Source organism: Lolium perenne, chromosome 6, assembly GCF_019359855.2.
Source record: "Lolium perenne isolate Kyuss_39 chromosome 6, Kyuss_2.0, whole genome shotgun sequence".
NCBI lineage: Eukaryota > Viridiplantae > Streptophyta > Magnoliopsida > Poales > Poaceae > Lolium > Lolium perenne.
The window spans coordinates 243,125,014-243,149,976 of NC_067249.2; the positions used below are offsets into that span (position 1 = coordinate 243,125,014).

The following is a 24,963-nucleotide window of genomic DNA, read 5'->3' on the forward strand; positions in this document are numbered from 1 at the left end:
TTAGGTCTTGCTGGTACTTGGTAACCCGTGAAAGTACTTCATCTCGAGCTTCGTCGAGTGCATCTACATCGTCCTCCAAAGCTCTTCTTGAGGTTTCTTCATCATACTCTGTGACTCTTGGGGAGTCATGCTCTATTTCGATCGGTAGTACTGCCTCAGCTCCATGGACTAAGAAGAACGGAGTTTCTTGTGTCGCCGTGTTTGGTGTTGTTCGAATACTCCACAAGACACTTGGCAATTCTTCTGGCCAGGTATGTCGAGCCTTTTCAAGTGGTCCTAGCAGGCGCTTTTTAATACCGTTGCAGATGATACCATTGGCTTTCTCGACTTGACCGTTGGTTTGCGGGTGCCCAACTGACGCGAAGTGCAATTTGATGCCTACTTCTGCGCAGTATGCCTTGAACTCCTTGGACGTAAAGTTACTACCATTGTCTGTGACGATGCTGTGAGGTACTCCAAATCGAAAAACGATGCCCTTCACGAATTTTATTGCTGATGCTGCATCTGGTGAATTTATCGGCTTTGCTTCTATCCACTTGGTGAATTTATCGACAGCAACCAACATGTACTCGTATCCTCCTGGCGAAGCCTTGTGTAATTTTCCCACCATATCGAGTGCCCATTGGGCAAAGGGCCAAGACAATGGTATTGGCATCAGCTCTGCTGCCGGAGAGTGGGGTTTTGCGGCGAATCTCTGGCACGCGTCGCAGGTTCGTACTATCTCTTTTGCATCCTCGATTGCTGTCAACCAGTAAAATCCAGCCCGAAAAACCTTCGCCACAATAGCTCGACTGCTCGCGTGGTGACCACATATTCCCTCGTGTACGTCCTTTAAGATTATCCTTCCTTCTTCGGGTGTAACACACCTTTGCAGCACGCTCGAAATACTTCGCTTGTATAACTCTCCTTTGACCACTGTAAAGGCTTTGGATCGTCGAATAACTCGCATTGCTTCAACTGGATCATCGGGTATTTCTTTCTTTAGGATATACGATATGTACGCTTGCATCCATGGGACTTCCACCATCATCACCAGCTCATGATCCTCTTCTTCGTCTGGAGCTTCTTTGAGAGGCGCCGAAGTTTTCTCCTCCTTCTCCTTCTTCTGCACCTTTTTTGGCTTTGTGGATCTCTCATCTATCTCTTCCCCAAAACACGCCTGGCGGAATTGCGAGGCACTGCGACCCGATGTTTGCGAGAACATTGGCTTCATCGTTTCTTAGCCTACTGATGTGATTTACTTCGCATCCATCAAACAGCTTCTCAAGCTCGGTATACACTTCCTTGTATGCCACCATACTGTCATTGACTGCATCACATTGGTTCATAACCTGCTGAGCTACCAATTGTGAGTCGCCAAAGATTTTTAATCGGGTTGCGCCACAAGCTTTCGCCATCTTCATCCCGTGTATGAGAGCTTCGTATTCTGCTTCATTGTTAGATGCGTTTGGGAACATCATCCGTAGGACATACTTCAGTTTGTCGCCTTCAGGTGATATAAGTATCACGCCTGCACCAGCTCCTTCTACCCTTTTGGACCCGTCAAAATTCATGGTCCAAGTTCTCGATAAATCTGGAGGTCCTGTGTTTTGCAGCTCCACCCACTCTGCAATGAAATCTGGCAGAATTTGCGACTTGATTGCCTTTCTTTTTTCATACGTGATGTCCCGAGGGGAAAGTTCTATTCCCCAAAGGGAGACACATCCTGTAGCTTCTGGATTGTTCAGTATATTTGATAGAGGTGCTTCATTGACCACTATTATCGGGTGTGCCGAAAAATAGTGGCACAATTTTCTTGCTGTTGTGAACACTCCATATGCTAACTTCTGGTACTGCGGGTACCGCTGTTTGGAAGGCGATAAAACTTCACTGATGAAATATACCGGCCTTTGCACTCCATGGAGTTTTCCTTCTTCCTCTCTTTCAACGACTAGCGCCGTGCTAACCACCTGAGGTGTGGCTGCGATGTATAGCAGGAGAGGTTCCTTCTCTTTCGGTGCCACCAAGATTGGTGGTGTCGAAATTGTGCGCTTCAAATCCTCGAAGGCTCTATCGGCCTCTTCGTTCCACTGGAATTTCTCTCCTTGCTTGATTAAAGCATAGAACGGTAACGCTTTTTCTCCCAGTCTGGCGACAAATCTGCTTAAAGCTGCGACTCGCCCAGTTAACTGCTGTATTTCTTTCAACTTTGTTGGCTTCCTCATTGTTACGATAGCTTGGATTTTTTCGGGATTTGCTTCAATCCCTCTTGCTGAAACGAGAAAACCAAGAAGTTCTCCTGCAGGGACACCAAAGGAACATTTCGTTGGGTTCAACTTGAGGCAGAACTTGTCGAGGTTGTCGAAGGTTTCCTTCAGATCCTCGATTAGCGTCGTCCCCTTTTTTGATGTTATGACGACATCGTCGATGTACACTTGTACGTTTTTCCCAATCTGTGTTGCTAAGCACTTCTGCATCATCCTCTGGTATGTTGCTCCCGCGTTTTTCAGACCAAAAGGCATTGTTCTATAGAAAAACACGCCATAAGGTGTGATGAACGCTGTTTTGACCTCATCTTCTTCTTTCAATCTGATCTGGTTATAGCCAGAATATGCATCCAGGAAGGAAAGACGTTCACATCCTGCCGTGGAGTCGATAATTTGATCGATCCTCGGGAGGGGAAAGTGATCCTTTGGACAATGTTTATTGAGACACGTAAAATCGACGCACATGCGAAGGACTTTAGTGTTTTTCTTCGGCACCAACACTGGATTTGCTACCCATGTGGCCTCTGCATGCAGCTCCTTGATAAAACCAGCTTCTCTTAGTCGATCGATTTCTGATAGCATAGCTTTGCGGTTTGGCTCCGAAAAATGTCGAAAAGGTTGTTTGATTGGTCTCGCTAGTGGATCCAAGTTTAGGTGGTGCTCGGCAAGTTCCCTGGGTACTCCTGGCATGTCAGCTGGACACCATGCGAAGATTTTTCAGTGCTCATGGAGGAACTCGATGAGCGCGCTTTCCTATGCGAGGTCCATGTCTTTTGCAATGGACGTCATCTTCTTCGGGTCTGTTGGGTGAATCTGTACCTCCTTAGAATTTTTCTCAGCGTTGAAAGTTGATTCTTTGTTTGGCCTTCCTACATCTGGCAACACATCATAGTCAGTCGTGAGCCTTGACGCCATGTACTCTGCTTGCATCCCGAAAGTTTCTGACAGTCGATGAAAATCCTTATCACACTTATCGGCTAGCGCAAAGCTTCCTTTGACTGTGATTGGTCCCTTAGGTCCAGGCATCCTCCACAATAAGTACGTGTAATGTGGTACCGCCATAAACCTGACATATGCTGATCGTCCCAACAAAGCGTGGTATTGTGATGGGAAATCCACAACTTCAAATTCCAGCCTCTCTATTCTGTAGTTTTCTCGGGTCCCAAACTGAACGTCGAGATTAATCTTTCCTAGCGGATAACTTGGCTTCTCCGGTGTAATACCGTGGAATCGCGTGTCGGTTGGTTTCAGGTTTGCTAGGGATATGTTCATCTTCCTTAATGTATCTGCATACATAAGGTTTAAACTGCTGCCGCCATCTATAAACACTCGAGACACGTCGAATCCTGCAATTACTGCTGGTAAGATAAGTGCTGATTGCCCTGGTCGAGGGACTTGCTGTGGATGATCCGCTATTGTGAAGCCAATATCTTGCCCTGACCAGTTAAGATACTCAACCGTTGGTGGAGGCATCTTCTCTGCCATGAACACCTGTCGCGAGATTACTTTCTGAGCTCTATTGGATGGCCTGCCTTTCTGAATCATCGAGGCCGCTCCATTGGAATTGGGATCAACATAAGGCGGTGGTGCAGGTGCTGCCGCTGTTCTGAGCTGATGTCGATTTTCGTCCGTAATTACGGGAGGAGGTGGCAAGTGAATCTCACTCCTAGGTCCTTGAGGATTTCTGTGTGCTGCCTGGGCATTGGCATGCCCTGCCCACCTTAACATTGCTTGGAAATTTCGGCAATACTTTTGCAAGTGTCCTGACTGTCATTTTCCGTTATTGTCGAGATAAAAATGCATCTGACATGGCCCGTTCATCATCTCCTCGGGAGACACGAAAGGTCTCTGAAACCTTGACCCGGTATTTTTCCTGTTGTTTCGAGAGTCATCTCTATTGTCGCCTCGCTGCTCGTTGCTCCTCTGATAATCATCTCTATTGTTTCCTCCGGCGCTTGCTCGGAAGCTAGCCGAAATTTGCCCAGGAGCATCATAGCCCGAGTACTGCCGAGGAAATCGTCGCCTATTTTGATAATTTCGGCCGCGGTCCTCCTCTGGTGACCTATGTCGTTTGTTGTGAACAGCATCTTCTCCATCTGCCCATCTGTTTGCTATCTCCATTAATGCGGATACTGTATTTGGATTGGTTCTCCCCAAATCCTCGACAAAATCTCCTCGCCTGATTCCTGCGACAAACGCATCTATCGCTCTCTCGTCAGATATATTCTCTGCCGAGTTTTTAATGATATTCCACCTTTGGATGTATTTCCTCATTGATTCGTCTGGCTTTTGTCGACACGCCCTCAATTCCTCTAGTGATGCAGGTTTTTTGCAGATGGACCGGAAATTCTTGACGAACACGTCCTCGAAGCTATCCCAGCTGTCGATAGATCCTGGAGGAAGCTTTTTTATCCAAGATCGCGCGGCTCCACTTAAATGCACCTGGATGCTTTGCATAGCTGTTGCTCTGGTTCCTCCTGTAAGCTTCACCGTCTCGAGGTAATCAACTAGCCAATCCTCTGGATCTTGCAGGACGTCGAATTTTTTGAAGTTATCAGGCAGTTTAAACCCTGAAGGGACTCGAGTTTTTCGGACTCTCCTCGTGAAGCATGGCAAACCGCACATGTCCTCGTCGTTTAGTTCTGGGGAATGCCGATGTTCCCTTCTACTTTGCCGTGCTCTGTCCACCCTTGCTTGTGCTGCCGTGTCTCTTGCTCCACTTGTTCCTTTGGGAACCGCTGCTGCTGCCGCAAGTCGTGGACTATTTTGCCTTGCTGTTCCTTCGGGAGGTGTTGATGCAAACGCCGTTCCCATGGCTCCGACTCCTTCCATTGCCATGTTGTACAATGCCTCCCTTGGATCTCCTGGAGGTGGCCTGGATGCAAGGATAAAGGCCTGTGTCGCCATATACCCAGCTTCTGGTGTCTTGGGAATAATATTCCCTCTCGTGTCTATTGACATAAAAGACATGTCGAGGTTTTGAACCAAGTGCTCTCTTTCTCCTTCAGATATATTTTGTAGCCTTGATCTTGCTCTGTTCCGAGCTTCCCTGTGGCTATCTCCCGAAGTTCCGGATTGTCGACTTAACTCCGCTCTTCGCCTGCTTGATGCGGAGGCTGCCTCCCTTCTTCTGTTCAGAGCAGCTGTCTATTTTTCCAATTCCCTTGCAGCCCGCGCGAGCCTATATTGATATGCTTGAAACTCTTCTGCCGTGGCTGTTGTGGCCATTGGTTCTGAGCTATCCATAGCTCTTGCGGCTCTATCCCATGCTGCTTGTGGGAGTTGAACCCTAACACGAGGTGTAGGTCCGACATATTTGCTGCCTAGACCTCGTCGTAAATCAGAGGGATCAACGTATGGGTTTCCCAAATCATCGAAAGCCTCAGACGTTTCCTCCTGATCACGGCTTGGCTCTCCGATGGCATAAATCTGATGATATTTTGTATTCAGATCTCTGCTGGGATTGGTGACACCATCATAAAGATTGGTGAAGACCTTGCCCACTGTAGTGGATTTGTCGATGAAGTTAAAGCTGTCGACACTACTCGAGTCATCGCTTATATAGGAGTCCGCGGATGACTCGAAGGACATGTCGCTGAAGATCTTGGTGAGCTTTTCGCTTGCCCTGGTGCTGATGAAGCGTGACGATGAAGTCTCCTCTTCGCCTGACTCGATTGACGATGTTGAGTTCGAAAAATCGGAATCGACCGCCGATAATCCCGACGAGATCGGAATTTCGAGACGATACGTTCCCTCCTTCTCGACGCGAAAGTGGAATCTTCCGAACCTCATCTTCATAGGCTCCTCCAGATACGCATATGCATCCAAACGGGAGGGCGGGTGAGGAACGAAATCGACAGGACCAGTTGCGATCTGTTTACCTCGATCCATCACGTTGCTTGCTGTTGATGAAGTCGACGATCTTGAACGTGCCATCGAGATCAGATCCTTGACGCCTCTAATTCCCACAGATGGCGCCAATTGATAATGGATTAACTTGTCAATGCCTACGGGTCGTAGACTAGGGTTTAGTTAGAAGTAGAGGGCAAGTAGATCTCGAAGGTTTCAGCCGAAAAGTACTCGACGATATGAAAACTAGGGTTTGTGAGACAATGATTCGATGCTTTCTTTGTCCCTCGACTCCCCCTTATATAGGAGGTGGAGCCGAGGGATTCGTATTGTACAAGTTACAGAGTCCGGGAAAGTTTCCAACTCATCCCGCAAGATTACAAATATTATCTCCTAATACAACTCTAGCTTTCCTTAATAACAACTTGGGCTTTCGATTCTTCTTATTCTTCGAGTCGTGGGCCTTCAGTAAACCCCGGGTACTATCTTCGGCAGGCCCATTAGGGATGCCTATGTCACCCACACTTATATAAAGAAGGAGTGGATGGTATTCTGCGAAGATGTGTTCCCGAATATGAACAACAAGAGATATTGAGTAAGTGTCATGGTAGTGTTTATGGAGGACATCACGCCGGAGATAGAACCGCGCAAAAGGTTCTACAATCAGGTTTCTATTGGCCAACTCTCTTCAAAGATGCAAGAAAGTTTATTTTATCTTGTGATGAATGTCAAAGGGTTGGTAATATCTCCAGACGCAATGAAATGCCTATGAATTATACTCTTGTTATTGAACCATTCGATTGTTGGGGATTTGACTTCATGGGTCCTTTCCCTTCTTCAGAAGGTAACACTCATATACTTGTCGCTGTTGATTATGTTACTAAATGGGTGGAAGCCATACCCACAAAAAGTGCTGATGGTGAGACCTCTTTAAGAATGCTTTTAGATATTATTTTTCCTAGATTTGGAGTTCCTAGATATCTTATGACTAATGGAGGTTCTCATTTTATTCATGGAGGTTTTAGGAAAACTCTTGCTAAATATGGTATTAATCATAGAATTGCTTCCGCTTATCATCCTCAAATAGTGGGCAAGTAGAATTATCAAATAGAGAGATTAAATCTATCTTGCAAAAGACTGTTAATAAATCTAGAAAGAACTGGGCTAGTAAATTGAAGGAAGCACTATGGGCTTATGGAACTGCTTATAAAAATCCCATGGGTATGTCACCTTATAAAATGGTTTATGGGAAAGCTTGTCATTTACCTTTAGAACTAGAGCACAAAGCTTATTGGGCTGTGAGAGAACTAAATAAAGATCCTAAACTTGCCGGTAAGAAGAGATTGCTACAATTGAGTTCTCTAGATGAATGGAGAAGTGAAGCTTATGAAAATGCTAAACTCTTTAAAGAGAAAGTTAAGAAATGGCATGATAGAAGAATTATCAAAAGAGAATTTAATGTCGGGGATAAAGTCCTATTGTATCGGTCTCGTCTCAGATTTTTTGCAGGGAAATTACTCTCAAAATGGGAAGGACCATATTTCATTGTGGAGGTGTATCGTTCAGGGGCAATTAAAATTAGTTCTCTTCAAGGCGATGCCACACAAGTGGTGAATGGACAAAGACTCAAGCATTATATTTCTGGAGATTCTTATAATGAAGATGTTGATGTTATTCGAGTGGTGACTCCGGAAGATTTCATCAAAGGTCAAATTGACAGTTCTGCAGAATTCGACTTTGAATAGGTAACAGTACTGGTAATAAAAAGTCCACGTTTAACTTTCCGAACTATGTTTCTGCTATTTTTGGAAAATATGAAAAATTACGAGATCGAAACGGAGTTGAGGAGACGCACGAGGGCGTGCCCCCATAGGCCGGCGCGGGCCCCAGCCTGGCCGCGCCGCCCTATGAGGATGGCCCCTCGGTGTCCCTCTCCGACTCTGGTTCGACCTGGTACTTTCCTTCTGTCGTGAAAATTTCTGCTATATAATCCCCCGGACCCCTGGAGGTCCGTATATCGTTTTCTCGACGTGTTTTGTTTCGAGCTGTTTTCTGCCAGGATCTCCTTCGGATCTAGAGCCAGCATGTCTTCGTTAGGGACTCCGAAGGACAGCTTCTTTGAGGACGTCGTCAACCCGTACATGAACGAGCTGAAGATGCACCCGAAGGAATTGCTGCTCGTAGATGGAGAGTTGCAGATTGAAGATGTCCGGGGTCCTAAAGGAGAAGGAAGCTTGGAAGACAGGATGGAGAAACTAGAACAAGAGGTCTTCAACTACAAGAAGATGGGTGAGCGTGAAGTGGACATCTTCCACAAGATTGTGTCTGAACTTATTGATGGACACAAGAAGGAGACTGCAAAGCTGTGGGACGACATCCTCTCGCTTCACGACACCACCAAGAAACTCCAAGCTCAACTCTATGATGTTCAGAATCAAAACTGTGAGTATGAAAACAGGTTTAAACACATAAGCTATGTTGCTAGTTTCAGGATTCCTGAGGCCAAGATGTCGTTTGTTGATGGAGAGCCTCTTCCTTGGAAGTCTGATGATGGGAAGAATTCATCGCCACCACTGCCGAAGGAGTAATTCATCATTGGTATTGGCACCCCCTTGGTTTGTTCCAAGCTTGGGGGAGTGCCGCGGTATCACATCATCACTATCTTTTACCTTTTTACTATCAAGTAGTGTCATATCATGAGTAGGGAAGTTATCATATAAGATGGGTTGCAGTATGGAAGTATCTCTCTTTTAGTTGGTTATCTATGTATCCCTTGGTGTGAGTTATCGTTATAGAATATTAATGAGAAGTTTTATCATTTACATGTTGCACATCTTATTTTAGTTTGCAATCTCTATTATATGATTGACCTTGTTGCTAGTATTGGTATCACTTTGGGAGCATTGAGTAAATCTATTTGGTTTTGGCAAACTTAGCATTGGTCAATAGCAACAACACTTTGAGTTTAAGTAGAAAAGAGGAAATACATTTAGATATGTTATTTCATTATCTTTCTTTCTTGTTAGCTCTTAGCTTAGTATTCTGAAGTTAAAATTGTTTGTGCTTACAAGGAAGATGCATGATTGTTTCTATCACATGTATATTTGTTTGTTTCCCTCAACTCTTATGCTTGCTAATCAACCTTGCTAGCCAAAGACCTGTACTGAGAGGGAATGCTTCTCGTGCATCCAAACCCTTAAACCAAACCTATGCCATCAGTGTCCACCATAACTACCTACTATGTGGTATTTCCCTGCCATTCCAAGTAAATACTTCATGTGCTACCTTTAAACAATTCAAAAGTTATTACCTCTTATTTGTGTCAATGTTTTATAGCTCATGAGGAAGTATGTGGTGTTTTATCTTTCAATCTTGTTGGGCAGATTTTCACCAATGGACTAGTGGCTTCATCCACTTATCCTATAATTTTGCAAAAGGAGCTGGCAACGGGGTTCCCAGCCCCAATTAATTAACTTTCATTAATAACTCTCTTCACATGTTTTGCCCTGATTTATTAGTAAGCAACTTAATTTTGCAATAGACACTCCTCCATGGTATGAGATTGTTGGAAGGCACCCGAGGATTCGGTTAGCCATGGCTTGTGAAAGCAAAGGTTGGGAGGAGTGTCACCCATAAATAAATAAAAACTAAAGTACATGTGTAAACAAAAGAGAAGAGGGATGATCTACCTTGCTGGTAGAGATAACGTCCTTCATGGGAGCCGCTCTTTGGAAGTCTGTTTGGCAAGGGGGTTAGAGTACCCACTACCATTCATTGACAACAACAAACACCTCTCAAAATTTTACTTTTATGCTCTCTATATGATTTCAAAACTGAAAAAGCTCTAGCACATGATTTAATCCCTGCTTCCCTCTGCGAAGGGCCTATCTTTTACTTTATGTTGAGTCAGTAAACCTATTTCCCTCTATCTTAAGCAAGCAATTGAGTTGTTGTGATCAAACCATTTATATTGTGATCTATTTAATCATGCCTATTATTCTTCCTTGTTTAGTACAAGTTTTATCTGAATGAATATAGCTTTGAAGGTTATCAATGATTATGAGGAGATTATTATGATTGAGTATGCAAGCTTTGTTGTATAAGCTTTAATATAAGAGTGCTGCTCGATAGATAAGTTCAACCTGTTAACTGTTCTCTGACCAAGAACAAAGTTTGCCATCACCAATTATGATTTCCTATGCACCTTTATTTGTGATTACCTTCTACTTGTTTAAAGTTGAATTATATGAGGAAGTTGTTCACTAGAATGTCTTGTGTGAATTATATGATGCTTCTTGTCTGTGTTTTATTTATCGACTCTTCACTCCATAAATATGTGGTCTTGTTTACTGAGTTCAGTTTCGCTTGGGGACAAGCGAAGTCTAAGCTTGGGGGGAGTTGATACGTCCATTTTGCATCACTATTTTATATCATAATTTACTGTTATTCATTGATATATTTCATATTTAGAGATGATACTTATGTTATTTCACCTATTTTGCATGTTTCATGATTATTGGAGAATCATTCACCGGAGTCAGGATTCTGCTGGAAAAAGCATCGTCGGAATGCAATATTTCTGAAGATCAACAATTGACGGAAATTACACCGAAGATCTTATTTTTCCCGAAGATGACGCCAGCCAAAAGGAGGAGCCGAGGAGGGCCGCCATGGCCCCCCCATAGGCCGGCGCGGGCCCTGGCCTGGCCGCGTCGCCTTGTGGGGAGGGGGCCCACAGCCCCCTTCTGCCGCCTCTCCTTCGCGTACTTCTTCGCCCCGAAAACCTAAGCTCCAGAGGATAGTCGCGAAGAGTCACAGCCGCCTCTGCGGGGCGGAAAACACCAGAGAGAAAAGAGCTCTCCGGCAGGCTGAAATCTGCCGGGGAAATTCCCTCCCGGGGGGGAAATCGACGCCATCGTCACCGTCATCGAGCTGGACTTCATTGGGATCATCATCACCATCATCTCCACCACCGTCACCGTCATCTACACCGCTGCACCTCGTCACCACTTTAACATCTAGGGTTGAATCTTGATTGTTTGACAGGGGAAACTCTCCCGATATTGATTACTCTTTGTTATTGATGCTATTGAGTGAAACCATTGAACCAAGGTTTATGTTCAGATTGTTATTCATCATCATATCACCTCTGATCATGTTCCATATGATGTCTCGTGAGTAGTTCGTTTAGTTCTTGAGGACATGGGTGAAGTCTAAATGTTAGTAGTGACTTATGTTGAGTAATATTCAATGTTATGATATTTAAGTTGTGGTGTTATTCTTCTAGTGGTGTCATGTGAACGTCGACTACATGATACTTCACCTTTATGGGCCTAGGGGAATACATCTTGTATTCGTTTGCTAATTGTGTGGTTGCCGGAGTGACAGAAACCTGAACCCCCATTGGTATATCGATGCAGGAGGGATAGCGGGATCTCAGAGTTTAAGGCTGTGGTTAGATTTATCTTAATTACTTTCTTGTATTTGCGGATGCTTGCAAGGGGTATAATCACAAGTATGTATTATTCCTAGGAAGGGCGGTGCATTAGCATAGGTTCACCCACACAACACTTATCAAAACAATGAAGATTAATCAACTATATGAAGCGAAAGCACTAGACTAAATTCCCGTGTGTCCTCAAGAACGTTTGGTCATTATAAGTAAACAAACCGGCTTGTCCTTTGTGCTAAAAAGGATTGGGCCACTCGCTGCAATTATTACTCTCGCATTTTACTTACTCGTACTTTATTTATCTGCTATATCAAAACCCCCTGAATACTTGTTTGTGAGCATTTATAGTGAATCCTTCATCGAAACTGCTTGTCAACACCTTCTGCTCCTCGTTGGGTTCGACACTCTTATTTATCGAAAGTACTACGATACACCCCCCTATACTTGTGGGTCATCAGTCCACTCCCCCACGGCTGCTGTTGGTCTGCTCTCGTCCACGGCTGCAGCTGGTCCACTCCCCCACGGCTGCTGCAGGTACCAGGTAACAAGCTTCCCCTCTCTGCTTCCCTTTTCCTCTGAGATATCCATGCTTCTGCGTAGGGTTTTAGGCATGTGCATCGGTTGATCTGTTCACCATCTCATTCACAGGAAGCAACATGGCCCCTCCAGAGATATCCCAAGTCATTCGGCCAGGTCAAGCTGAAGCTGAAGCTGCTGAGGGCTATGATCCATTCAAAGATCCTAACAGGAGGCCAAGGAGGAGCAAAGATCCAGCATGGAAATATGCATTTATGTGTGATCTTGAGGATAGGTTGCAGCTGCAATGTAATCTGTGTGGCAAAAAAGTTGGTTCTGGTGTCAATAGGATGAAGAAGTATCTTGCCGGAGGGTTTACAATTGTCACTATGTGCCCCAAAACAACCACTGCAATTCAAAAAGAGATGCATGATTACCTGAAGACTAACACATTCACGTTCAGAAATGTTGAGGGAGGTGAAGGCGAAGCTGAACAAGGGTGTGAAGAAGATGTTGAAGAGATTGATGCAGGAGACTTCCATGTAGGTGCAACAAGTTCAAGAGCTTCCAACTGCTCCAACACCAACACCAACACCAACACCAACACCAATAATTCTGGGAAAAGGAAATCAGATGGGTCGGCTCATGTAGCAAACACATCAGCAAAGAAGCAAGGAAAGTCCATTGCAGATGAGATTCGGAAGACTCCAGAAGAGGTGGTTGCTGAGAGACACATGTTAAAGGGCTCGCAATTAACAATGAATCAATTCATCAAGAAGACAAAGGAGCAAAAAAGCGAGTGTTGATGATCATGTAGCTGACTTTTTGTATGAGAATTGTCTTCCACTCAATGTTGTGAACTCAAGGAGTTGGATTGTCAACACCCGGATTTTTAAGTCCAGATGCCTATTATGCCATTCATCGCAATCCCAGGAATATTGTTTTTGCGAGACATAATAGATTGATGTCACAACACATCATTCATTACATACCATAATCGTCTTACAAATAAAGGATCACATGATCCAGTCTCATTACAATAATAGAAGTTCTATTTATTCATTACATAACACATAGCGGAAGCGAAAGTAGCGTAGTAGTAGTCCATCTATTCCACATGCAACTGTTGACGTCAGGAGTGATCCTAGTCGTCGTAGACGTCCTGCTGTCCTTCTTCCGGGTTCCGGTACTCGTCTTCATAGTCTGGCCATTTGAATAGCCAGGGACACAGCCATGAGTACTTTAAAGTACTCGCAAACTGATACTAAGGTAAATACTATCAACTATAGTACGGGGGTTCTAAGCTCTAGTTTCATTTGCATAAAGCCAGTTTTATTTCATAAGCACTTTAGTAATCAAAAATCCTCATTTGCGTAACTAACTCAAGTGGGAACATTAGTGTCATTCCCATAACTCAGTTGTGATTCAAAGTCAAAGTCACCTTTCAATTCAAATCACAAGTCACCATTCATATTTTTAGAAAAGTTTTGATGACGGAACAGTATGGCCTTTCCAACTGTCCATAACCGCGGACGCGGCTATTCGAATAGGTTTAACTCTGCAGAGGGTGTACACTTGTGCCACAACAATTGCAATAGTTCGTCAGGGGTAACTAGCCCTGATTTATCGTACACAGTACGCGAACTACCAATCCTAACCTTTCATTTACATACTCTAGTATAGGCACCTGTCCCCATGAGCTTGGCCTCCCAGTGAAGACACGCGGTCAGCCTGGGAACTGCACAGGGCTTGGACCAGACATTCACCTCATTTCACGTCATTTCACATCACTACACCAGTACGGAGGCAGCCTCGGCATAACCCCTATGACGCTTGTTTAGAGGGAACCCATACTAAAATACATAAGTTTCCAGCTAAGCCTTACCCACATTCAGGTATTGTGGGGGTACTTGTAAAATTGGAATGGTATCGCATCCGAACCCAACCATCAGTTTTGGTAAAATTCACCAAGTCATTCACCAGTCATATTCACCTTCAAAATCTTTCAATAGAATGACTCATCATTCCAAGGTTTTCAAAGTCATTTCAATTCACAAGTTCCCAAGTAGAGTAGTCAATTTTAATATTGAGCACTAGCAACTAGTTATGAGGGGTGCTAAGTATCTTGTAGCTTGCTAATCTAAGTGTGAGGCTCTTGTACTACTCCATAGCTAAACCAAGTGAATCATAAATCAAAAAGTAACTTTGATAAATTAAATCAAGTAAAGCTTGTAAATTAAAACCTTGGGATAGGATCATAAAGTAAAATGTAATGGTGCCTTGCTCTTGTAGAGCTTTGCACTTTGCAAGAATATAAACTTGCAACCAAAATAGTTTGCATTAGTCTAGCTTGCATTGGTAATAGCTTGCCTTGATTGGTGATGTGATCAAAGTTTTCTTGCTCTTCCTCTTGGTAGAAGACCTCTTCCTCTTGATAGTCTCCGGTACTAGCGTCTATAAACGAATACGAGGATACAATCACCAATCAACACTTAAGTAGTCTTACTTAGCCTTAATGGCTCACACAATTGATCTAGCATCACTACTTAACATTTATTCACAAATTATGCTAGGGTTTCCTTATTTAATATTAGGAAAATAATTTCCTCCCATTGAAAATTGGAATTAGGGTTTCTCTTTGGTTTGGAGAAATAATTTCCTCTCATTGAATTCTTCTTAAGATTTAATCTTCTCAAATATCCAGGGATGATCCCATGTTGACCAAGGTCAACACTTCACACTCATCATTTGAGAAAAATGATTTAAATGAGATTCATCATCTCATGTGATTTAAATAACCATTGCAATTTAAATACTACTTTGATTTAAATTCTACAAGTGAGCAAGTATGAGCCTAAGCAATTAGAGGTCAACACATTACTTCATATCACTTGAGAAAATAATTTAAATGAGGTGCTACACCTCATAGATTTAAATTCCTAAAATTTGATATGGTTTAAATGGGCTAGTATTGACTACATAGCCAATATTTTGCTTATAGCCCATGATCATGTACAGAACCCATACCATATTTTTACATAGTAAATTAGAGTTTGTTAAATGTGAATTATTGCAATTGGATTCACTTCAAAATTCAAATTGGTTGATTTTCTATATTTATTTGAATACTGAAAAGTATCTATTTTGTTATTTTTGCTTTTCAAAATCTACACAAGATATGAGTTTGAGACCAGTGGCAAAATGTAGATAATTTCATGGGCTTTCCAGAGATAGGTAGTTTGCTAGATTTGGTTCAGTAGTTTGAAAGTTATTCAAATTTGAATGGGGCACCAGTATTTGAAATTTGGATGAAACTAACTATTTGAATTAAACCCAATTGGGCTAGGCGGGAAACTAACTGGGCCGAAATGGTTTGAACAGCGAAGCTGGCCCAGTAACGGCGCGGGCCTGCTGACAGGGGGTCCCACTCATCAGTGAGTTATAATCACCGAAACGGTAAGCTCTGACCTGGACCGTTGGATTAGAGGTGGATCGTGTGGTCGACCGTCGTCGTCGTCGACGGGGGAGGAGGGCTTGCTGCGACGGCGAGGTAGGGGGTCGGCGGCGTGACGGAGCTCCGGCGAGGGGCGGCGAGGGTCGCAGGTGAACGACGAGTCGACGACGAGGTCAGCGGTAGTCGGGGGAGGGCTTGAGGTAGACGGAATCGACGGCGGTGAGGAGCTACTGTGGCGGTGGTCGGCGATGAAATTGGAGCTATCTACTGCGCAATGTGGATGAGCAAGGGATCGAGGAGGCTCAGAAGGAAGAGGGGAAGCGGATGGGGTGAGGAATTCGTCCAGGGAATGCTTCCTTTTATAGGGGGTCGAGGTGCTGCGGGTGCCCGTGGGAGGTCGTCCATGGCGCCGGCGTCTGGAGCGGCGAAGGGGCAAGCTAGTGAGTGTGTCGTGTAGGCGAGATCATGGCGAGGACGACACGCGTGAAGGGGGCAGCAAGGGGAGGACGAGGGCGTGCTGGCGTCGTCGAGTGCTTGCAGTACGGGCACGGCAGGTTTTTGATGATGGCGACGGTGACAAGGCGGCCGCGGGCTAGCGACGTTGTCTAGCCTGCAGAGGGTGGCGAGGCGGTGCTCGACGCAGTGCTAGGCCTTGCAGGGGAGGACGAGGGCGACGGGTCGAGTGTCGCTCTGGCGCGTCCAGGACGCTGTCTGGGCGCGCTCACCGCGTGCCTGGCACGTTCTGGGCGTGTCTGGGCGAGCGTGTTCCGGCCAATGGCATGCAAGGTTCGAGCCAGGGATGGTACCAACAGGTTCAGTGAGGTGTAGGCTACCTAATTGACATGGTACAAGGGAGAGATGAGGGCCAGAGAGGTGGAGGGCTTGAGTGGGTGGCATGGTACACGGCATGGTTGCAAAGATGATCATGTCTCCACTTTAAACGAAGCAAATGGGCTGGGGTGATGCAGAGGAGGTACAGGAAGGTTGATGATCACAAGGTTAAAGTGGTGGAGGCTAAAAACAGTGTGTAATAGAGGGTTTGCCAAAGTTGAAATGTTGCCTACAAGGTGTTTGATGAATTGGCCGCATGAAACTTTTTGTCAAATTTTAGAAATCTTTTTGGTGGAGCTCAATCATATAATTAACGAGAAAGAATGGTGGTGGTGGTGTCCAATTTGGCAAAGGTTTGTGAGATTTCAAATTTGGGGTTATCTTCACATAGTTTCAAAGTCTCCTCTTGTCAAATCTATACTGGTCAACCTGGTCAACATTAGCACTAATGGTTAACATGAAAGTTGTTCACTTTCACTTGGTCTTGGATGACATGGCAAAAGTTGACCAAGTTTGGTTGGAGAAAAGTCAAAGCCAGGGGGGTAAAGTGGTGAAGATTTTATAAAGTGACCAAATGACCATTATCATATGTGTGATGGTTTTGAGATTTCCTTTGATTTGATTCTTGTTTCTTTGATGCAATTGTGTTTGTTTATCATATATAAGTATTCTACAAGCAATAGATCAAGTAATGGTGGCCTTTGGTGAAGATTTGCAAAATTGGCCTTATGTGTATGTGAGTGAAAATGGAATTATCTCACCATTTGATTTCTCTCCATTTGATTTGACTTTCCTTGACTCTAATGTGATTCTTATTATTTTAGAAACATTTTAAAATCATTGAAACCATTTCAAATGGTCTTGCTCAAAGATTTGCAAAAATGGCCATAACACATAAGAGGTGATGTGTCATATTTCATTAAACTTGTAAATTGTTCATCTTGCTTCACTTGGGCATGGGTTAGGGTCAATTTAGTATTAGGTTAGGTTTAGAGATGGTTTCCCATCATTTGGTCAAGGTTTAAAGTCATAGGGCAATAATTGGGTATTATGGCTATGTGTCACATATGCCTCTATGCATATGTTGCATTTGAGTTTTAATTTGACTTGACTTGACCCCAAATGGTGTTGTTGAGTGTTGAAATGGTATATAGGAGTGATCCAACCATTCACAACATGTCTTAGGGTCAAGATTCTTAATTTCACAAATTTGCTATTTTACTCTCATATGCCTCTATGGCCTTTTTAGTTTCTTTTTATTTTCTTTTGTTTCACTTTGGATTTGGTTTGATAAGTGCTAGATAGGGTGTATGAAGCTTTTCCAAACCTCTAAACAAAGTAGAAAGGTCTAGGGTAAAGATTTGTAAAAATAGCCATAGGCACATATACCTTTTTCTTATTTAATTTCCTTTTATTTTATTTTAACTAGGATGGTGAAAAGAGGGGTGAGGTTTAGGGTTTAAGATTATTTCAAACTACTATAACAAGCAATCATGGCAATAGCACAAGAATTAAGCAAGATTACTATGTATCAAACTTAATTTAAATAAAAGTTTTTGTTGGTTCCAAAATTTGGAACTAGGGGAATTCATTTGTTTTGTTTTGAATTTTTGGGATGTTACATGGATGGTGCCGGTTGTTTCTCGTTTCTGCCTTGTACCAGGGGGATGGTGCCGGTTGTTGTGCTGAACCTTGTTTCTATCTTGTGTTGTGGTCATCTTGAACCTTAGCTATGGGTAGGTCTGGGGACCTGTTTTCCGTTCTGTGCGGTGTGGGAGCGTTTGCTCGTTATGTATCCTGACTTTGTATGGTTCTGTTGGTGCTTTATTAATTTAAAGCAGGGCTGAGGCCTTCAGTTTAAAAAATGTTGTGAACTCAAGGAGTTGGGAGATCATGTTGGAATCTATAGGGCAGTATGGTTCTGATTATATCTCACCTAGTTATTGGAGACTTAGAGTACCATTGCTTGAGAAGGCCAAGGTCAAGACTGACAGTTTGAGAGGCAAGCATGAAGCTGCATGGAAAGAATATGGTTGCTCACTCATGTCTGATGGCTGGACTGACATGGGTGGCCGACACCTCTTGAACTTTCTATTCAATAGTCCAGCATGCACCTTTTTCTTAGGGACAGCTAATGTTTCTGCTGAAATAGTTGATGCAAAGTTGGTAGCACAGTTGTTGAGTGAACAAATTGATGCAATTGGCCCTGAATTGGTAGTCCAAGTAGTAAGTGACAATGGATCTAACTACAAGGCAGCTGGTAGACTTCTAATGGAGAAGTATCCTACATTGTATTGGACACCATGTGCTGCACACTGTTTGGATCTTATGCTAGAGGATGTTGGGAAGATCAAAGAGTTTGGGATCTGCATTGCTAAATCCAAGCGGACAACCATATTTATTTATGCCCATGGAAAGATTCTGGATTTAATGAGAAGTCTGAATGGTAACAAAGATATTGTGAGGCCTGGAGCAACTCGTTTTGCTACATCATTCCTTACTTTGGCAAGCATGTGGACACAAAGGCCAACACTGAAAGCTCTGTTTGTTAGCAAACAATGGTATGCAAACAAATTAAGGATCACCGAAGCAGGGAAGGCAGCTGAAGCAACTGTCATATCTGTGTCATTTTGGCAATTAGTGGAGCATTGTATGAGAGCTTCACAGCCACTTCTCAAAGCTTTGAGGATTTCTGATGGTGATGAGACTCCAGCTATGGCCGAAATGTGGGCAGCCATGGATTGTGCAAAGACGCACATAAACGAAGCATGAGCACATAAGCAAACTTCCTAGATCAAGTTGTCTCAATTATTGATAGGAAGTGGAATAATCAGATGGAACAAAAGCTACATGGGGCTGGATTGTTCTTGAACCCAAATAAATTCTTTGCCGTTAGAGAGACCAACAAAAGACAAGCTAGCCGGCAGTGGCGGAGCTTGCCAGGAATTATGGGGGGGGGGGGGCAAAACATAAAATATCTATATCTGGGGGGCAAAGTGCTAAAAAATTATCTTCTAAGCCTTGTAAAAAAAATTCCTTCAGTAATTCTCAAAAAGTTGGGGGGCGGTGGCCCCCCCTGACTTGTACATAGCTCCGCCACTGCTAGCCGGCTTCGTTCAATGTTCAATGATGTGTTATGGAAGATGGTTACTGATCATGAGCTACAAGATACTATAAGTAGTGAGGCTGATGACTATGAGCGTTCAGAAGGTGATTGTTTCTCCAAGCCAATGGCAATTAGAGACCGTGGGAAAAAGAGTCATATTCTTTGGTGGGGTGCATATGGTGGCCTTGCTTTTGACCTCCAATCTTTTGCAAAGCAAATTATTAGCCTATGTTGTTCAGCATCTGGCTGCGAGCGCAATTGGAGTGTCTTTGCTCATATCCATACCAAAGGGAGAAACCGACTTGAGTACAAGAGGTTGAACAAGCTATCATATGTCTCCTACAACCGGCAAATGGAAGCTAGGTTTCAAAATCTGCGTGAGCAAGGCTCCAAAGCAAAGAAGTCGAACCCACTTGTCCTAGAGGAGTTCCAATGGGATAATGAGTGGGTTGATATCAATGCTGAAATGGTCCATGAAGATCAAGCCCAAGTCATGGACGGTGACACACCACTACTTTGGTCTCAAGTGGATGAAGCCATGAGTGCCTCAAGTAGTCTAGCAGGTCGTAGCTTTCCTAGGAGAGCCCGTGGTGATCTTGGCGAGTCTAGTGCACGGCCCATTGGCCCTTTTCTCACCTACACTAGGAACCACTCAAGAACAAGGCTGGTTGTGCATGATGAAGAGTTAAGGGCTGAACTGGAAGCCGCAGAACTTGACAAAGTCATCGAGAGTGAAGATGAGGATAACAATGATGCTGCAAAAAATGATCAAGTTCAAGACGTCGAGTTTCAGATTGATGACATGCTTCTTGATGAATGATTGCTTGAAGATGTGTTGTTTCTGAAATCTGCCACTAATGTTTTGTTGTTGAACTGTTGAACTTGTTTACTTGCATTTGGAACTGGTTTATGTAACTTAATGTTAGACCCGTTGCGTTTGTTTAATTTCACTGTTGAACCATTTGCTGCCCAGGTTTTTTCCTTGCCCCCAGCCTTATATTCTACTATGATTTTATCCTAAATTATATATCTATAATATCTATAAAGTTCATCCCCACTATAAGTCATTTAATGTTTGCAAGCTTAAACCTAATGCAACCACATCACCTCAATTGTTTCTGTTCATTGGATTTCAAATCGGTGGTCGTAGTTGTCCATCGTCGGCTCGTCGCACTCACCCATCACATGCAGACTCCAGCTCTATCATTTATGTTTAGTGCATGCAGATTTGTTCTGTTCACCTTCCAAATGCATGAATCGCCTTCGTCTTACCCAGTCCCCTTCCAGCTTCCAAACGAATAGCCTTCCATTTATCCAGTGCACCATGCACACGCGTTCATTAAATCAGATGGCCGCTCACATCCCCAATGCATAAATTCTTAAGAAATTGTTGGCCTGCTCCGCTCCTACACTATATCTTCTCCATATATATTCCATGTTCTCAAGACTAATACGTACCCTCCCAGTCTCAGCTCACATGGATTCGCCGGCCGGTTCGCTCGGCCATGCGACCTACCAGAGCAGCCACCTCTCTTGCACTAGGCGCCTACGCCTAGTCAGCTTGCAGAATCATCAACGTGATCAAGATCTGCAACGAAGGAATGCTATCAGAAGCATCAGCGTGATAGTAGAAGCTAATTGCATTGAGGAAGCCGCACCCATGCTATCATTCTTGGGAGGGAACTCACGTTCCTCTCTTTTGTTTGATGGATGCATGGATTGCACCTACACTATTTCAAGAAACCGAGCAACCTGCAACGGATTTATTCGTGGATGGTAATTCCATATTTAGTCTCCTAGCTTTTATTTTTCATATGTACCAACTGAAGTCTAACAATTTCATGTATCATAAGCGTTCTTTCTTTTCCACTAAGAACTGCACTAAGTCTTATGGAGTATCATATTCCTATGTAACCCCTTACTTGTGAGTTGTGATGACTGATTTGAACGGCATGAAATGGACTGTATTCTGTCAAACAACTAGATAGTGCAATTGGTGCCTTCTTTTCACTACTGTACAACGGGTCTCATGGTTGTACCATTTATATCATTAAATCCATAAAGATCTCTTTCTACGCGACATGCAAATGGATGGAGTAACCTTCAAATTCCTATCCGGTTCGCCACAGTAGGTACAATTGATTGGTATGAGAGAAATTTGACCGTGGTCTTCAGATCAGCTAGAAGATGGAATTGGTGACTTCTTTTGAGGCAAAATGTATATTGGAACATCTTATTTGGTACATGCAAAATATGTAGGCTTCATGAGATTGAATTCTATTAATTGGTGACTTCATGAGATTGAATTCTATTAATTTCTTTTTAGCAAGATTGAACGCAATTATAAAAATTAAAATAATTGATAATATCTCTAAAAGCGATCTCCGCTATTTTCGTTTAATGTTTGCAAGCTACACATGAAAATTATTCACGTCATCAGCCAACACCTTTCATTCGCAAGACGACACATTGATGAGTTTTTTCTAGCAAAGTACGCAGCCCTGATGTTTGGAAGTTAGACACTCATTAGCTAACCTATATCACCCACATGACCATGCATGGCAAAGTGCAACCCATTTCTGCATTTTCACTTCATATTTGTAAATCCTTTCTTATTCCGCGGCAACGCGCGGGGTATCCCTAGTTTTTATTAAACATGAGTCTTGCCGAGTCTAGACTAGTCTACGAGTCGCTTGCTCGGAACGACCGGTCGACTCATCGACTCGCAAACCATGCGTGCATTGCCTATGAAACATAATTTCATATATTGCCTATGGAACATCACTCGATCCATAGGAATTATCATTCATTATCAAATCCCAATGCATACCTTTATCTCGATGACATTCGTTTTCAAATGTCAAATCCATCCAACATCATTATCATTTTGGCCTCGAGTGATTTGCCGAAATGGGGAATTATCAAAAACAAGACCAACCCAAGCACTTGCACCCGTGGGCATTTTTTTTATAGAAGGAAACTCCGTGAGTGCACCTGTCGAACCAAGGATTTAAACTAACGTGGGCTGCACGCACACTCGCACCTCAAGCCACTGGAGCAACGCACTATTCTCGAAAGGGGGAATTACCATTTTGGCCTCCACCCTTCAGAATGCTACTTTTTTTTTAGCAGATCCGGAATTCTACTTGTACAGCCCGTTTACTCCGCAGATCAGGCCTTTCCCCAGCCTATCCAAACGAGTTAAACTACATGGGCCTGCAAAACAATAATGGCTTAAGCCCCGGCCTGCCTCAACTGTACACAAAAGCAAATGAGGACCCATCCGATCCTGACCGTCCATTCCCGCGATCGAGGGATACATAAGCCACCACCAGCGCCGACCGCTAGGGTTTCTCTCCCTTCCTTTCCTGGTAAGCGCCGGCGTCGCAGCTCCTCCGCACCCCAGCCCTCGTCTCCGGCGGCCGACGCAGCAAAGATGGTGAAGGGACGCGACGGCCAGCGCGTGAGGCTCTACGTCCGCGGCACCATCCTCGGATACAAGAGGTGAGCTAGCCAGCTCTCTTCTCTGCTCGTCCGGCGGCGCGATTTCCTTCTCCGTCGCGTGGTTTTGGTTTCTGACTGAATCCGTGGTTTTGACCGGCGGCGCGACGCAGGTCCAAGTCGAACCAGTACGAGTCGGCCTCGCTGGTGCAGATCGAGGGGGTGAACACCAGGGAGGACGTGGCCTGGTACGGCGGCAAGCGCATGGCCTACGTCTACAAGGCCAAGACCAAGAGCAACGGCACCCACTACCGCTGCATCTGGGGCAAGGTCTCCCGCCCGCACGGCAACACCGGCGTCGTCCGCGCCAAGTTCACCTCCAACCTGCCGGCGGAAGCCATGGTGAGCGAGCTGTTTCGTCGTCCGATTTGTCTGTTCCGCGCTGTGCGTCGTGCGCTTGGTGTCCTTCCTTCAGTGTGTTGCCGGCTGACGTTGATGTGGTTGTTTGCTTTGTTCAGGGGCGCAAGGTCAGGGTCTTCATGTACCCGAGCAGCATCTAAAGGTTAGAATCGAATCATTGCTGGTTACTTAGTTACCATCCAGAGTGCTTTATTGCTAATCGAACAAATTCCTAGACAGAATTGTTAGTTATTCACCCTTCATCTCTACCAGACTCTTGTATATATGCGGTATTAACTGTCATTCTTCTGTTGAGCAACTTGTGTAACTTGGAGGTGTGAAGATTGTCACTATATGTGTACACCTGAATTTTTGCCTCGCTTATAAATTTATAATCTAGTAGGAGATAAATAGACGGTTGACCCTTCTCCAATGCAACATCAAGTGGGCATGGTGCATGAATATTCCTGTTCTTACAGCATTGTTACACATATGTGACTTTGCCTTACCATGTTGATTATTCTCTCTGAAATTGTGCATTCTCTGCATTATGTAACATCTAGGCATTTGTTTGCATCATTGTTAGTCCAACACTGTCGGAGAAAAACAACCATTATTATTTTTCCTTTGAACAACCATCGTCTCATGTATGTAGCTCTTCTCTTTCGTGTTGTGTTGTGACATGGCTTTGTCCTGCACTCCATTTTATGTGGCTGTTCCTCTCTGTCTCCTGTGTGCACTGTATAACACTTTCTATCAAGCAATAGACTACTTATTCCAACTTAAATTGCATTAGAGCTTGCCTTGCGGCCAACATTACAGACATACTTGGTGACGTTACCATATATGTAGTCAGCATCAAAGCATTGGCTCTGTGCCTTTAGGGCATCAACCAAATGGAAAACGCTGTTCTCTATTATCCTTGGCAAGTATGTTCTACTTTGCCACGTCGATGAGCTTGAGTACAGTGATTAGATCTCGTATGGTACCAGGCTGTGTTGGAGGGTTTGATTTACAATTACCAAGTACCCCAAATGCGAACTGTACGCATGTGCCTACAATAGATATGTGGAATTGCTGTGTGTATTTCTCATTTGCATCCTTCAAAACTACTCCCTCCTATCTGTAATCAGTGTCGGTGATTTAGTACAACTTGGCACTGAAGTTGTACTAAACCCCTGACATTTATTATGGATGGGAGGGAGTATATAATATGATGACACTTTTGTTTCTTTATCTCCAGTCTTTTGTTTGAATGACATGTAATGTTATGTTCTATCAATTGCAGGAAATTTGGAAGTGAAGGTTTTGCTTATCCGTTAGGGAGTCTTGTGAGATGGATTCAGGCTGGGCTGCCAAGTTTAACTTCTGTCTCCCTGAGAACTGTAGTTTTTTATGTTATCTGGAATGTGTGGATCACTCATCATATGATGTTATATGCAGTTGGAACTTTTAGTTGTGTTTTGACTTTTGGCTGCTTCTGTGTTACAACCATCCTATCTGAATCAGAGATGATTTCTCTCTTGTTCTTTGATGTATTTATGTCATTTGCTGCACGCCCCATCTCTTTCCAAATGTTGTTAGTACCCATTTCTATAAATGCTGAAGGAACACATAGCAAGTAGAGTGTTGGATCGTGATGAAGATGCGTGCCAGCAATAACACTAGA

General features: G+C 43.8%; 2 protein-coding genes and 1 pseudogene across 2 annotated transcripts; all 3 read left to right on the forward strand.

Moving 5' to 3' along the window:
• The first annotated feature begins 12,203 nt into the window (after window positions 1-12,203).
• LOC127309911 (uncharacterized) lies at window positions 12,204-19,267 on the forward strand (annotated as a pseudogene).
• A 224-nt stretch (window positions 19,268-19,491) lies between these two features.
• LOC127309910 (uncharacterized) lies at window positions 19,492-20,274 on the forward strand. The gene has a single exon (XM_051340621.1). The coding sequence runs from the start codon at window positions 19,492-19,494 to the stop codon at window positions 20,272-20,274; it is 783 nt and encodes a 260-aa protein (XP_051196581.1).
• Window positions 20,275-22,800: 2,526 nt separating this feature from the next.
• On the forward strand, window positions 22,801-24,828 carry LOC127305668 (large ribosomal subunit protein eL33w). The gene is made up of 4 exons (XM_051336178.2): window positions 22,801-22,958; window positions 23,069-23,297; window positions 23,414-23,457; window positions 24,583-24,828. The coding sequence occupies exons 1-3, from the start codon at window positions 22,891-22,893 to the stop codon at window positions 23,453-23,455; spliced, it is 339 nt and encodes a 112-aa protein (XP_051192138.1). The 5' UTR covers window positions 22,801-22,890; the 3' UTR covers window positions 23,456-23,457; window positions 24,583-24,828.
• The last annotated feature ends 135 nt before the right edge of the window (window positions 24,829-24,963 follow it).